The sequence below is a fragment of the Eurosta solidaginis genome, chromosome 5 (genome assembly GCF_040869045.1).
Source record: "Eurosta solidaginis isolate ZX-2024a chromosome 5, ASM4086904v1, whole genome shotgun sequence".
Classification (NCBI taxonomy): Eukaryota; Metazoa; Arthropoda; class Insecta; order Diptera; family Tephritidae; genus Eurosta; species Eurosta solidaginis.
This window is the reverse complement of record NC_090323.1, coordinates 160,420,598-160,435,722: the sequence shown is the minus strand read 5'-3', so window position 1 is coordinate 160,435,722 and position 15,125 is coordinate 160,420,598. Positions and strand designations below refer to the sequence as shown.

General features: G+C 38.6%; 1 protein-coding gene across 1 annotated transcript in view; it reads right to left on the bottom strand.

The window, feature by feature from the left end:
• Ets65A (DNA-binding protein D-ETS-3) overlaps positions 1-13,402 on the bottom strand; it is a 211,185-nt gene extending 197,783 nt beyond the window's left edge. Inside the window, 2 exon segments of the mRNA XM_067792498.1 lie at positions 12,732-13,069; positions 13,142-13,402. Of these exon segments, the coding sequence (XP_067648599.1) occupies positions 12,732-13,069; positions 13,142-13,374 (571 nt within the window). The 5' untranslated portion in view covers positions 13,375-13,402.
• Between the last annotated feature and the right edge of the window lie 1,723 nt (positions 13,403-15,125).

The following is a 15,125-nucleotide window of genomic DNA, read 5'->3' as shown; positions in this document are numbered from 1 at the left end:
CACAGCTCAAGCGATAACAATAATAATGATCATAAAAATACACAAAAAGGATTCGCCAACATAATAAAATGAAAGCTCCAAAGCACCAACATACACAATCAAACAAATGAAAATGTCAAAGGTTAAACGCATGGACATATACATGCGTACATTTGTATGCGTGTACGCCTTTGTAGCACAACCATTTTGAAAATGAACTTTTCTTTTTTTGCTCATTTGTGTGGGTGAACTTTTATTATTTTCCAGAGCATAAACTTCTTCTTCGGGGAATCTTTAGGTACCGTTTGCAGGAGCTACCATAAAAGCCATACAATAATCCGTACCAGCAAGGCAACCAACGTAGCGAAACATGAGAAAAAGGTTGAAAATAAACAAAATACCAACCCAGAAATGTTATCCCTTGTAAGCACATAAATATACATATACATATCTACTTATTCATCTTTCCTTTCAAAATTCCGCCTCTTTACTTTCAGATTTGCTTTTGTATGAAGTGTGACACCCCTGCAATTTGCAAAAATTATCATAAGCGACGAATGGGTAAGGAAATATTTACCAGCGCCCAAGTAAAAACAGCAGAAAAAGCATAAACTCAAAGTTTCGAAAACTGTTAATTATATAACGTGTTGTGAGTTGGACTTAAAATAGGGGAGAATCCTGTTACTATATGAAAGCATATGTTAAGTTATAGGAGATCTAATCTGATCACAGGGATTCACGATGAAACAGTATCCACTATCATTTAATAAGCCTGCGATCCTAGAACGGTGGTGTGGTACCAGAAGATTGTGTATCTATCCTAATAAACTGTCCTAGTACCTTTTACCCGGAGACGAAAGCTATTCAAGCCAGAGCCACTCCTGGGTGGCACCAAACTCTGATTTTCAATGGAAGTAAAATAACTAGGGGTTATTGTCCAGAACCCTCACTTGGATTACCCTTCTGTATGCTATCTTAAATAAAGCAACAAGAGATTTTTTGGCCGGCACTTCACTTATTGGCAAAATATTGATCTCCCAAATGGGATACTGTTGTGAAGCCAAGAGTCACCTTTGTTTCCTTAGTTTGGTGGCCGAGGACCACGCATAGTACAGCAAAAAAAAATTATCAAACTGCATTAGGATAATAGGCATGCGTTGGCGTAGTGGGTGCGATGAGAAGGTATACTGCTGATTGTACTTAGTGGGAAAATATGTTTTCCCCATTTTTAAAGAGAAAGAGACAAAACTTGTTGCACTAAGACTTTAAAATATTTCTAAGCTAAAGAGCGGAAGCATGGCAGGACACATGAAGGGAATGAGAAAATCCAAAGAAAATCCCAAGTTGTTGTTGATGTTGTAGCGATTGGGCCACTCCCCGATGGCTCTGGGGAGTGTTATCGATGTTGAGGATCCTTTGCCGGATACAGATCCGGTTCGTTTCGGTAAAAAGCACCATTAAGCTACTAGCCCAACCATCTCGGAGACGATTTGGTATGACCACATGAAATCTTCTAGGACATAAACCCCCAAGATCTATGAGGAACTTGGGGTCGCCAGAGCATCGGCTGTTAAAGAAATGATTCGCCACAGGCAGATGAGGCTGAAAATTGGGTTGGAGAAGCTATATACACTAGACCTGCCTCTGGGGTATTCTAAGCCCCCTAACCCGCTGGGGTTTAGAAAATCCCTTAATGCAGCTTCGTAACGCAATGGCCCCTATGGCCAGAACCCCATAGCATTTTAAAGTATCCATTATGGACAGAACTCTTTGGGATACAGGGAATTCATATACTGACCCTGACTCAAAGGTGTGGTTAACGGTTGGATCAAAATTTGATGACGGAAAATCGGGAACAGGTATCTATGGGCCAAACTTCAAGAAATCGATACTAATGGGATGCAACCCTACTATTTTTCAGGCAGGAATAAATGCAAGAGAAGTTTGTGTCAGATAATGTCTACGAAAGGCGAGGTGTATCTCCATAGGTAAGACAACCAGCAGCCTTACATGCCTTACAGTCTTGCACAAATACTTTTGAGCTAATGAATTAATGCATTGCAGTTTTAAAGGATCAGGATTTTTACGCTACCGGGCATCAGAGACATGCAAGTGATGATCAGGGAGACTACTTAGCCAAGCCAGGGAACACATAAATAACTGGAAAGGAAAGGAGTTCAGACAACACTGGATTGAATGTCCAGGGCAAAGACAGGCCAAATTTCGAACGAAACGGCGTCCTTATAACCGAGTCCTCAGATTATAGAGGGAACACCTCTTTGCCCTCTTAAATGAAGGCAGCGATAAATCACCAAGCAAGCTGATGTACCAGAGTTCACACTCGAATATCATGGAGATAATGATCCCTCACCCGAGCATGATCAGGTATGAATAGCAATTTCCCAAGTTTAAAACAACGAGACTATATAAATACGTCGGCGAGAAGTTAGTTAAGCAAATGCATCAACTTCTTTGCAACAATTTGTTCGGGCGCCTCAGAATTGCAATCGAAGTGGCTCCACAAGTATGGCGATCGTTGTGTCATTGCGCTAAAGATTAGAGTTCTACATGGACCGGTTTATTCGAACTTATACGTGCGGCGTTAGTGGTACGTCTTCATCCTCTTGTATTTCTACTACTTTGGTTACCGCTACTAGTTTCTTCGAAAATACACTACAGCTGCATGAATGCAAGTTTTCCATAACCCTGCACCAAGTCTTTATACTTGATGTGACGTCAAGATATCTATCAAAACACAGGCGCGCGATGACGTAGTTTGTATGCCCAATATTAGATTGCGCTATACCACTTAGGCAGTATGGTCTGCCGTCACTTTTGTAAAGTGGTTCTCGTTCCGGGCTACTTCTCTAGCTCAAATCTATTAGGTATAGCAAGCAAGCCCATATCAGTCTTTTCCACATAGGTGCTTCACCCGGCGTTAGAAGCCGAGGCCTGTGCATCCTAGAACGTCCGAACCATTACACCATGAGTTAAAAGGGCATTATGATCAGTTTTTTAATAATCATCATCCACAGAGGAGGAAGTAATGCTCCTCCCATCAGCGGGTTTCTACTCGCTTGGCTATTCGAGGCTACATATAGCCCGAAAGGAAAGTAGTCTTCTTCAAGTAGCAGGTTTCCACCGATTTGGCCTACTTTCATACATCTCTAGTGCAACTGATTATAAAACGATTGAGCACCAGTAAAAGACCATAAAGTCGCCAAAGCGTATATTCACCACTCACTTCCCCCTAACAAATAAGCACCGCACCGCAAGTTAAGTTTACGCTAACTCGCATTACCATCCATAGCTTCAACTTTCAGTGGACAGTTTTTGGTTGAACTTTTTTTTTAAATGCCAATTTTTATTATTTATTACCACACTGATAACTTTCTTCTTCCACTTTTCGTTTGACAGAATTTTCGGCACAAAGAAAAAACGCCAACCGCACAAACCTTTTGTCCTCAAATGGGACAGCAAGTTGCTTACTCTGAAGCTGCGTTGTTAATTTGCAAGGCAAAGCTTTCTCTTTTAGTCAATGCTTGCTTTACCTCTCCTGTCCCTTAGCAAGGAATCAGACAATACTTTATAATTTCCACTCAAACTGGTATGCGTTGATGAATTTATGAGGAATTTATTTAAATCAAAGGCTATATATTTTTTACTTGACTTAAAGGAAGGGTTATATCTTCTTTCTTTTATTCTTGTGTCGTGCTTTAAGTATATTCTAATTGCCAGGGTTGAATGTTATCTATATCTATAATCTTTAATTCTTATAAAATAAAATTGCTTAATATCGTTGTATGCCCATCACTTCACACAGAATGTTCCGATTTTAAAACGGTTTTTTGAATTTGAAAGTTTAGCTACGTAAGATGGACATTTTCAATATAATTTAAAAGTATTTATAATAAGGACGTGGCAAAATGTAGTAAAACCAATCATAAACTTTTTGTTTACACAGCCACAACTCAAAAACGGATGAATCGATTTTAAAACTGCTTCTTTGCATTTAAACTTTGAAATATTTACCTTCCTTTTGCATCAAAAAAATACTTGATTCCTTTCTGGTATGGGCAAGTTTTTAAACAAAGGTAGGACTTTTCCGAAACAATGCGGTGCGTGCGTTTGTTCGGTGTGAACTGAGCGATCAAAGTTGCTTTGAGTGGGGCATTCACAACATCACATTATGGATACATACAAAGCATTCGCTAGCGTTATTTAACGTCGGGAGTACATTTATAGATATGCATGGATATTGTATGTATGCATTTTCATTTCATAACAGTTTGACATATGTAAGTATGTATGTATGTACATATTTATGCGTGTTGACAAGTTAATGCAACATAAGAATGGTTAAGAATGTATACATCTCTTCAAAAGTACACCTTCCTTAAAAATTTCAAACATTTCTTTTAAATTCTTAAACAAAAGTTACATTTTTTGGTATGTTTGCATTTAATCTATCAAAATCTATATATGTATGTTTGTATGCAGCTTATGAGTTGCGAAACCACTCCGCCAATTTTATTCAAATTCGCAGGGTCGCTTCACAGCAACGCGAAGAGTGTTCTTTTGGTGAAATGAACCAGGGACGGATCTATTCGAACAAACTCTATACAAAGTTCGATTTGCTTGAAATTTGTTATATAGGTACATAATAACTCTTTGCCTAGACTTTTCCCCGGGAAATAGACCAGGAACCAACTGGGACTGGGACTAGGACTGCGACTGGGAATAACGGATGGAGAAGAATAGGAAGAACTATAGAGCAGAGAAAGGAGGGAAGGAGAAAGAGATAGAGTTTGACGAAGATAGTAGATACCCTTTAAGCGTTAGAGTCCGAGGGAAGTTCAAGGAAATTTACAGTTGCAATAGGGCTGGACCAGAGAAACATCATGGGTGTAAGAGTTGTTTGTTCAGCATTGTAATTGAAAATATGATTGATAGTATGTGGAGACACATCACATGCAATACATACATTGCGTATGTCGGGATTGTGCCAGATTGGCACGCGCCTTTCATAGAAGTCTGCTTGTTTCAGCTGCTAATTCCGGATATTTGAAATTGAGAACAGGATTTGCTGGGTATTTGTCGGCATTGGACTTTGCCGAATCTTTGTGGATGGCTTTGAGGGCCTTTTAATGGCTATTTTTGCTCAAACGACTGTTGTTGTTGTATTTTTGTTATTGTATTAACGACAAAGGCATTGCCCGAAGGTTTTAGCGAGTGTTATCGATGTTGATGGTCCTTGTAACAAAGCACTATTAAGGTACTGATTTATACGACCGCCTTCTAGGCCATCCCGCTCCTACCACCTAGTTCCATGAGGACTTGTTGTAGCCAGAGCTTCGCCTGCTAAATATGTGTATGATACATTGATATTTGTAACAGGATTCACCTCGCGTAGGTGAGGTTGACAATTGGGTTGCGGAAGCTTTGAAGCTATAAAGCTTTGTGTTGGGCTTGTCAACCCTTTGAATCCCTAACCAAACGGCTGAATTCTTGTATGCGGATTTCTATAGAGTGCTTGCGGAAATTACTCCTTATGTCACTGGGAGGCGAGGCGTCTTAAATTAGATAACTGATAGAATGCATAGGTGTTTTGAGTATCTAACAGAAACTAAGCATTTCGTTTCTCATCCTTTATGTGAAATATTGCCGCCGCACTGTGAAGACGATATTCTGGAGAAATAAGAAGACATCCCATGGTAGTTGGGAGCGCGGTGTTTTGATAGACATGCAGTTTCCTCCAATGTCTTTCTTTGAGACTCGTTGACTTTTTCGGAAACTGAGTAGGCAATTGAAAAGTAAAGTCCTTTCTCGAAGAGAAAAAATCACGCTCTTCTATTCTTACATCACACCTTTCCTGATGTCGGAATCATGCACTATGTCGAGAGAAAATTGAATAGCTCTTACTCAAGAAAAAATTTATCTGGAAGATAGATGGTGATGTACATGATTGTAATGGTATATAGCGAAGGAGGTTGTATTTATTTGATATGATTAATTTATGAGCTTTTACGCAGTCCTGAACATAGTGTAACGAAGGAAAGCTCAAGCAAGGCTTTAGCTGGCTAGGTCATGCTATGATAATGAGTGAAGACGCTTCCTCTCAGAAACTATTGATACCGGCATCCATATTTGGAAGCAGAGAAAAGGGTGACATCCACTAATGATGTAGGAATAGATGACGGACTTGATCACGAAACAATGAAAGTCGACGGTACTTGTCACGAAACAGCCAAAATCGGTCAGGTGCTTAAGCGCCAATAAATAATGATGATGAGATTCTTTAGAATTTTCATGACACGCTAGCTGATTCTCTTAGGAAATTCGCTCTTTTTTTAAATCGACTCGCAATACAAAACAGTAATTTGCACTCAAAGGACCCTGTTAGAGCAACTTAATATAACTAAGTTTTGTGTGATTTCCAAACCTTGTTGATTACATTTGATATACATATGAACTCAATAAAACTGAATAAGATATCAAACACACTAATTTGCATACATAACAGAAATTTTTTAGATAATAAAATAAATTGTGTAACACAATCGAAGGTGCTAAACCGCGAGCTGTCACGCCTAACGCTCGGCTAAATAGACAATCCTCTGTATTAAATATATGTGACACATATGTACAGTTGAACATTTATCCGTATTATATACCACGGTTGCCCCTTTTGGTCTATTTGGACCAAAAATGGTCCTTTCCAACGCCATTTGGTCCGCTGGTTCCTTTTTTTCAATTTTGTTCCTTTTTAGGCAGTAGCCACGATTTTGGTACTCTTCTTTTTATACCTTTCATGAACATGAAATGGTATATTAACTTTGGTCCGATGTTTATAACGTTGAGAAATATAGAAGATAGACTCTTCATTAAGTATACCGAATTGATCAGGGCGACGAACTGAGTTGATATAGCCGTGTCCGTCTGTCCGTCCGTCTGTCTGTTTGAACGCAAACTAGTCCCTCAAATTTTGAGATATCTCAATGAAATTTGGCACAAGGATGTATATTTGTATTATATTAGACATTTGTCAGATCCGATAGGATCGGATCCCTTTAACGTATATCTGCCATACAACCGCAATCTAATAATCATTTCGATCGGAGCTATATATAATGTATATCCCATACAACCGATTGTTCAGATAAGGGGGTTTTTTGCCATTTCTTTATTTTATATTTATCTTAAAAATCGTTTAGGTTTGTACATCTGTTCATTATATATTTCTTATCTTATACATCCGATTATTTGGAGATTACGAACGGGATAAGATTATTATTCAGCCCCATTCATGAAAGGTATGAAGTCTTCGGCACAGCCGAAGACAGTCCCGTCCTTACTTGTTTTTACTTAGGTAAACACCACTGCTCTCAACATTTGGCACACTTTCATTAACTCACATATAATTTTCAATTTACTTGCATAGAATTCTTACCACACTCAAAAAAAAGTTATCATCAAGGCGATGCCATCTAGGCATCAATGTGCAATTTTTGCTTATCTTTTTTTCGTCATCAATGATCTTATGTTATTGACATTTTCGAAATATTAGTTTGATAATTGTATTTGTCAAGTTAATAGACTACATACAAATGTAATGCTCAATGCTTAAATGTTATCATAATGAAACTAGGAAATTTATACAGTTATCATTCTGATACATTTTAAGGGCGAATCAAATATTTTCCATGGGCAAATCAATAGTCAAGATACAAAATTGATACTTTTAAATATACTTTTTATACTATTTGTCGTTGCATTGATACCACGAAAATGATACCGTTTATAGTTTCATTTTTGCACATCGTGTATTAAAATGATAGCGATACTTTTTTTTTTTTTTGAGTGCACAAAAATTGCAAAGCCAATAAAATACAGCAGAATTAGGCATCTATAATAATAGCATTAACAAAACTGCTTCGAAGAATTGATTGGTTTCATTTATAATTTAAGAGCTTTGTCAAAAACATTACATTCAAAATGTTTGGTTGGTAAAAGACATAGATTTATCCTAGAAATGTGAAAATGTAATATATAAAATTACACTTTATTTTTGTTTGCGCAGTTTGAATTAAAGCATAGTCTTAGTAAAATTTTGTATAGGAAACTATGGAATCATCCTAAAATTTTATATTTTATAACGAATACGTCACTCTTGTGAATTGCGGAACTGATGCTGTCTCAATAAAATAAAACATAAAATTTGGTCCTTTTTCTTGAGATTTGTCCTTTTTCGATGAATTTTGGTCCCAAATGAAAACATGGTGTGGCAACCTTACTACATACCCATAGTTTGTTTGAATATTCATCAACTTGGAAAGAGAGTTGACCACTTGTGTTATTGTTGTCCATAACGGTTGAAAGCTCTAAGTCAGTCCGTGAGGTATGCGAGGACACACATCGAAGGAACGGCTTTACCTTTTTTTATTGTCATAAACTCATGCCAACAAAAGAAAGATAGTGAGGTGGATTTTACGCTTAACAAACACACAAACCCATGCTTATATGGCTTTAAGCTTTAAAGTATCCTTTTTCATATCCTTTCATATCTTTCGGCCAATTTGTATAGTCTGCTTTGTATCTCGCCAAAACAAGTTAAGTGATTTTGTAAGTAAAATTTTTATTTTTTTATTTTTATTTTTTAGTTGACTTTCTTGTTAATGTCAGTAAGCGCCACAAATAGACATATCAAAAGTGAAGTGCATATTTATCTAAGACATTTAAGTTGTTTAGGTATTTCAAAATGTGAAATGTCCGTGTTATGCGCGGTTTGCATGTTTGGCTCAAATTCATCACAAAAATTTAACAAAAAAATATTGCAATATAATGATGTTTTTACAATTTTGGCAGCAAATGTGGTCAGCAGTCGACCTTCGAGTGGCCTGTTCATATGAGCAAAACGAAAAAAAAATTAGGAATATTTTAACCAGACAAAATAAATTGAAATAAGTAAACTACGTACAAGTAAAATTTGTGGAAATTCAATTAGCAAAATATGATCCTGCCAATTTTTGTTACTTTAGAAATCTCTTAGAGCAGAAAACAAATAAAAAATATGACACAAATCAGATTTGCCTATATAAATAAGAAACAAGTAAGGGTGACAATGGCTTCGGCCATGCCGCAGACTTCATACCATTCATGAATAAAGTTGGGCAAAGTTATATCCGAATAAGCGGCATTTGGAGAAATTTTAAGCTTCTGGTTTTTGAAACGGGGCAGAAATTTTGAAAAGCTTCTTAGCTGAACAATCGTTTGTATGGGACGTATGCTATATATATGGCTGAACTCTACGACTTTTTCAGAAAACAACATGTGTCAAATATGAAAGCCTTTAGTGAAATGTGAAGCTTTTATCTGATCAATAGAGGAAGATATAACAAAAAAGATTCTTTTATGAAAAATCGTTTGTATGGGGAATATATGCTATAGTGGCCCAATCCGGCTGATTCCGAAAAATATCTCGACGATTTTTTCAAACAACAATGTGACCCATATATGAAAGTATTTGGCGAAATTTGCAGCTTCTAGCTGTTAAAATGTGTATGAAACTGCGAAAACTGTCTTATCTTAACAATCGCTTCTATGGGATATATGCTATATATACGACCGATCTCTACGACTTTTTCAGAAAACAATATGTGTCAAATACGAAAGCATTTAGTGAAATTTGAAGCTTCTATCTGATCAATTCAGGAAGATATAACAAAAAAGAGTCTTTTATGAAAAATCGGTTGTATGGGGGATATATGCTATAGTGGTCCGATCTGGTTGATTTCGCCAAATATCTCATCGAACAGCAAAATATATTTGCGCTGACCAAATTTCATCAAGATATGTATATCAAAAATCGAGAGACTAGATTGCGTTCAAACAGACAGACGGACCGACGAACATTTCTAATTCAACTCTTTCTGATCAATCCTTGCTTATTCTTGGGTCTACTTTTCTTCTTCAAGCACTTAAAACTTTGAGATTCGTGACAAAGGGGCGTCGTGCTCCTTTTAATTTTTCCTACAAATTGACAGGACGGAGCCTACACGCCCCAGCCTAAACATGATTTTATTCATTAGAATCCCGAATATACTCATTTAGAATAAAGTTTGTTCGAAAGACCATATGCATAGTATGCACTTCTGGAAATATGGGCAGTGCCAACCCTTTTTCTTTTAGGAAAATGCCTTTGAGAAAAATTATGATTTGATATATCATCGAAAATGTTCCAATACTTGCTATAGTGATTCTATCTAACAGGGACATGAGTAGGAGAGGAAGAGGAAAATGAAGAATAGGTGGAAGATATCTGCTAGCGAAGTTGGCATGAAAGATGATGAAGCTAAGGTGGGGCACAGAGAGAGAAAGCGAGAGGAGAAAAATGTTTTCATGAAATGGAATGGAAGATGGTTAAGAGAAGGAGTACTGGGAAGGAAGAAAGAGAAAGATAAGAAGTGGAGCATGCAGAAAATGAAAAGGTGGGTAAAGGAAAAGAAAGTGGTAGGGCAGTGGAAAGGGAGTTCGAAAGGACGAAGAGCAATAAGAAGAGGAAGAGAAAGGGTATTGAAATGAAAAGATAGAGATTCAAGTAAAGGGAAAGGCAGAACTTATTTTGTTAAATGATGTATATTTTCCGTCATCCCTTGTCAAATTTGGTTTCGAGACAAACCAGTTTCGGCATTGTACCATCATCAGAAAATTATTTCGAGAAAGGAAAGGAGCGAATGAAGGAAGCCATATGGCAACACAGGAGAAGTGTAAGAAATAGTGCAAGGCGGAGTGCAAGGTAAAGCAAGACGAAGAGAATGAAGACGGAAAACCGGAAGAAAAAATCAGGGACAGAATATAAATTGTAATGTAATGTATATTTAAAGAGATGAAGATAGGGAGGAAGTGTGAGAATGAAACTAAAGGAAAAGGAGAAATGGGAAGGGAAGAGTGAAATAGAGTGGTTAAGAAAGAGGTAGAGGGCTGGGAAAAAGGCTAGGAAGAAAAAAATAAGTTGGAAAATGAAAGAAAAGAAATTATCGTAGGTGAAACGTGAGCAAATATACATACATACATGACCACCGCTCACCTGGGTAATACGTAACCGAAGAAGTTTGCCGGACAGGCGTTTGCGTTGACCAGCAACTAATTCTACCACAGTACTGTTGCTTCAAAGCTGTCTCAATTGAATGAATGGCATCTACTCGGTGAACCTTTAACTTCTAGAACTCAATGAGATATTCTGCAAAGCCTTCCCAATCTCAACAAAGTAATTAAAAGGTCCGCACGGTCATCATCTCTGCCACAAGTCAGTCTATTTTGTCAGGCTGCACTTTCAGGATGGGAATAAGGGACCCAAGTGTGTAACAAACAGATATGAAAAGCAGCAGAAACTGGCTTAAATGAAGGAGCACATATGGACATATACGAAATGTTTTGGTGGGAAAATGTATGGCTAATTGTTAAAGCTTTGTCCAAACTGATTCAATAACACAGGCCGACAAGAAATTTGATCATATACCAGACCATACTTTCCGAAAGGTTTTCGATGCGCTGAATTCAAATCTGGACGCAGAATTGCTCTGTCACGTCAGGATTTTGAGATATCCTAACCTAAATGTGCAAAAAACACCGTTATTGGCTATTTTTGAGGTTATATATAAACGACAGCACACATAGGATCTTAAAGAAGAAGTATTTCTCTTACGAATGGCGTTGAGTTTGCTCAAGTATCTTTTTTTCGCTAAGATAGAGCAATTTAAAGTTTATAAATTTGCCAATTTTCCTATAGCTGAAAAACCACTGAATTAACGTAGGTATGATGCTCTTTCCAAATCAATGCCGAGGGGAGACCAAGCTTTTAAAAACATTCTTCTATTTGAAAAAACTTGTTTCTTAAATTTTGATGTTGCTTTGCCCGGTGTGTGAACCCAGGCGGAGCACGCCCTCACTACACCACGACGGTCGCGATTATTGATACAGTACGTTCCGGAAGTTATCACTGTAAAGTTGCCCGACCTTCTCGTTAACAATTTGATTTGACCACGTCGAACTTTCTAAGTCATCCGAAACCTCCCTTCCGGAAATAACTTAAAGTCGTGAGATTCTCGCCTGTTAATACATTCATATGTAGATATATATAGATAAAAACTATCGTAAAGAGGTGGAGGCACCAGTGTATTCGACGGCATGGGACATTCTAAATTAACAAATTTGTGTTTTTAATATGCTTTTCGTTTGGACTAGCTCGTTAAGCTTATGCTGACATCCGGTATTGCCACTTTTGAAATCGAGAATTGGCACCCCTCAACGAAACTGGAACTGAAGCTACAACGTTTAACTGAGATATCGAAAGGACTTACCATTCAGCACTTACCAAGGGCATTAACTCCAAACAATATGTTTTCGGGTAGAAGTGTACGCCCTCTCAACCTCGCCTAACCCACTCGAAATATTGGGTGTCCTGTCAGGTCGTCAATAATTACATAATCGATACTCTTTATGCTTATAAATTTCTATTTGTAAATTCCGTTCGATTCTTGTATGCCCTCATAAACCACCATTACGTGACATTTGCCAGCACCAACGGGTATAAATGAACATTTAAAGTGATGTGCTTTTAAAAGCTTTATATATGCATATTTTGCTAGGAAATTTGCTTCCTGTCCTTAGTAAATATTATTTTGTATTAAATTTCATTCATCCTTTCCTTGAGCTCTCAATAAATAAATGCTTCCTTTAAAATTTTAACTTACCTCTTGATTTGCCTTCCACCCCGCCAACCGAGTCTAAGGCGCCTGGTGTAAGCGACTGTGGCGCACTACTCGCACTGATGGCACCATGCTGAGAGACGGGCGAACAGCCAGTAGCCGGTTGTAAGCTGTCCAAACGATAACGTTGACCCGTTGTGGCCGATGAGACGGAGGTAATGCAATTGCCATTCAACACTAAACTCGGCGTGCTCGCCACCGAATTGCCGCTTAAACCGCCGCTATTGTGTACAATGCCAAGGCAATTGCCGCCATTCGACGATTGTACATTGGGCAATGAGTCGCCAAGTGTATCGCTGAGACGTTGCGTTGAGTAGATGTCGCTAGAGTACAAAAAAATATATAATTTGAGTTTTTATTTAAATTGATGTAGAATTTTAACTACAAATACCAACCTGAACGCACTCGTTGCTCCAAAGAACCCACTTCGATCTTGTAGCGCCGCTTTCGCTTTTTCAACACTTTGTTTCAATTGTTCGAATGTGGACTGATGAAATCGATATGTGGACCAATCTGGAGAGCATTGACCAAGCGTCAGACAATCTTCAGTCTTCACTTGCGCCATCGTAGGCGGTGAGACGCGCTTCAGATCTAGCGCTGTTTGATATGAACACGAATTCTCATACATTGTGGCGGGGTAAGTGTGTGCTGCTGGTTCTGCGCTTACGTAGCTGCAATTTTGGGGCGACAATTGCTGATGGTGTTCAAAGTGTTGCTGATATGGCGATTGCCCTGGCAGTGGCGGAGCAATTTCTGTCCACTTGAGTCTGCATGAAAAATAAATAGAAATAAGAGAAACTAAAACTTTACTGGGAAAGTTATAGGTAAAGATTTTCTATCGTCTGTGAGAATTTTCCTCTGCCTTCATATTAACGTTAGCACGCTTCCTTCTCTACCACCGACATGATCATAAGACCGTGCTTAACCTCCCAAATGGGACTAAGAAATAACGCACGAAATCTCTACGCCGATTGTAAACCCCAAGTTGATCAAGTCTTCCTCCACCATAAAGAAAGATCTATAGAAGAGTTCCGACTCCTTGCAAGAACTAAACCGCTCCCAGCCTTTACAAAGCTGGTTTGCAAATCATCTATTTAGGAACAGATTGTAGGTGGCTCACAACGTACCTGACCACACATACTTTCAACCTAATAGATTTACGTTTCGCAGTTCCCGGGATTATTGAGCGTTACCCATATTATTTTCATCCTACAATAGCTCGAGGTAACCGCAGCCAGTTTTAAGCATATCCCAATCAACCTCGATCGTTCAACTTTTGCTCGCTACTTACTTACTTAATTGGCGCTTAACCGTCTGAACGGTTATGGCCGGAAATAAATGTAAGGCGCGATAACATCCGAAGAGATCTAAGGCCGAGCTTCTCTTCCAATTTGCGTCGTGCTCCTCTTGATTTTCCCTACAAATTGGCCGGACGGGACCTACATGTTTTATGCCGACTCCGAACGGCATCTGCAAGGCAGATGAGTTTTCACTGAGAGCTCTTCATGGCAGAAATACACCCGGAGCGCTTGCCAAACACTGCCGAGGGGCAACCCCGCTTAGACAAATTTTCTTCTAATTGAAAAACATTATTTCTAAAATTTTGATGTTGCTTTGCCCAGGGTGTGAACCCAGGGCATACGGTGTGGTAGGCGGAGCACGCTACCATCACACCACGGTGGCCGCCATCTTTTGCTCGTGCATGTATTTAATTTCCGTAGGATCCCCGCGGCCTTACCCTACTTAAAACCCGCTTAGCAAACGCCACAGCGATCTGGAAACTTGAATATGCGGCTTACATCGGGCGAGACCACCAATTCATAAAGTCAGCGTGCCAGCTCCTGCCGATAGATCAACTGCAGCTATACAAGGTTTGTCCTATTATTCGCAAAAAATTTCCAGGACAGCTTAAGCACCACTACTTTGTCGAGATATTCGTCCCAATCCTATAATTGCAGCTGTACACTCACAAGGGCAGCTATAAAGCGGGGATCTTGTATGTTAAGAAACGAGTACAGCATTGGCAGGTTTGAAGAATGGAGGGCAGTTTTCTTTGGCCTGCTTTTGCTGCACTTGCCCGGACAAGAATTGTGATAATCATAAAACACCTCCAATTGTTTTTTGAAATAAGTAAATAAGATGGAAATGGGGTAGATGGAAATGGAATAAATGGAGAGAAAAAGACGGAGAAAAATAAAAAGGCACATGGAGATAAGATAAATGAATAGAGAGGGGAGAATTTAAATATAGAGCTAAGGGAAGGTAGAGAGAAAGGGGTACAGAAAGACGGAAAGCGGGAAGAAGTGAATGATAACGAATGGAATAAAGTGGTAAAAGAGTATATTGCAGAAACGGAAAGTGAGAGAGTGAAATATAGAG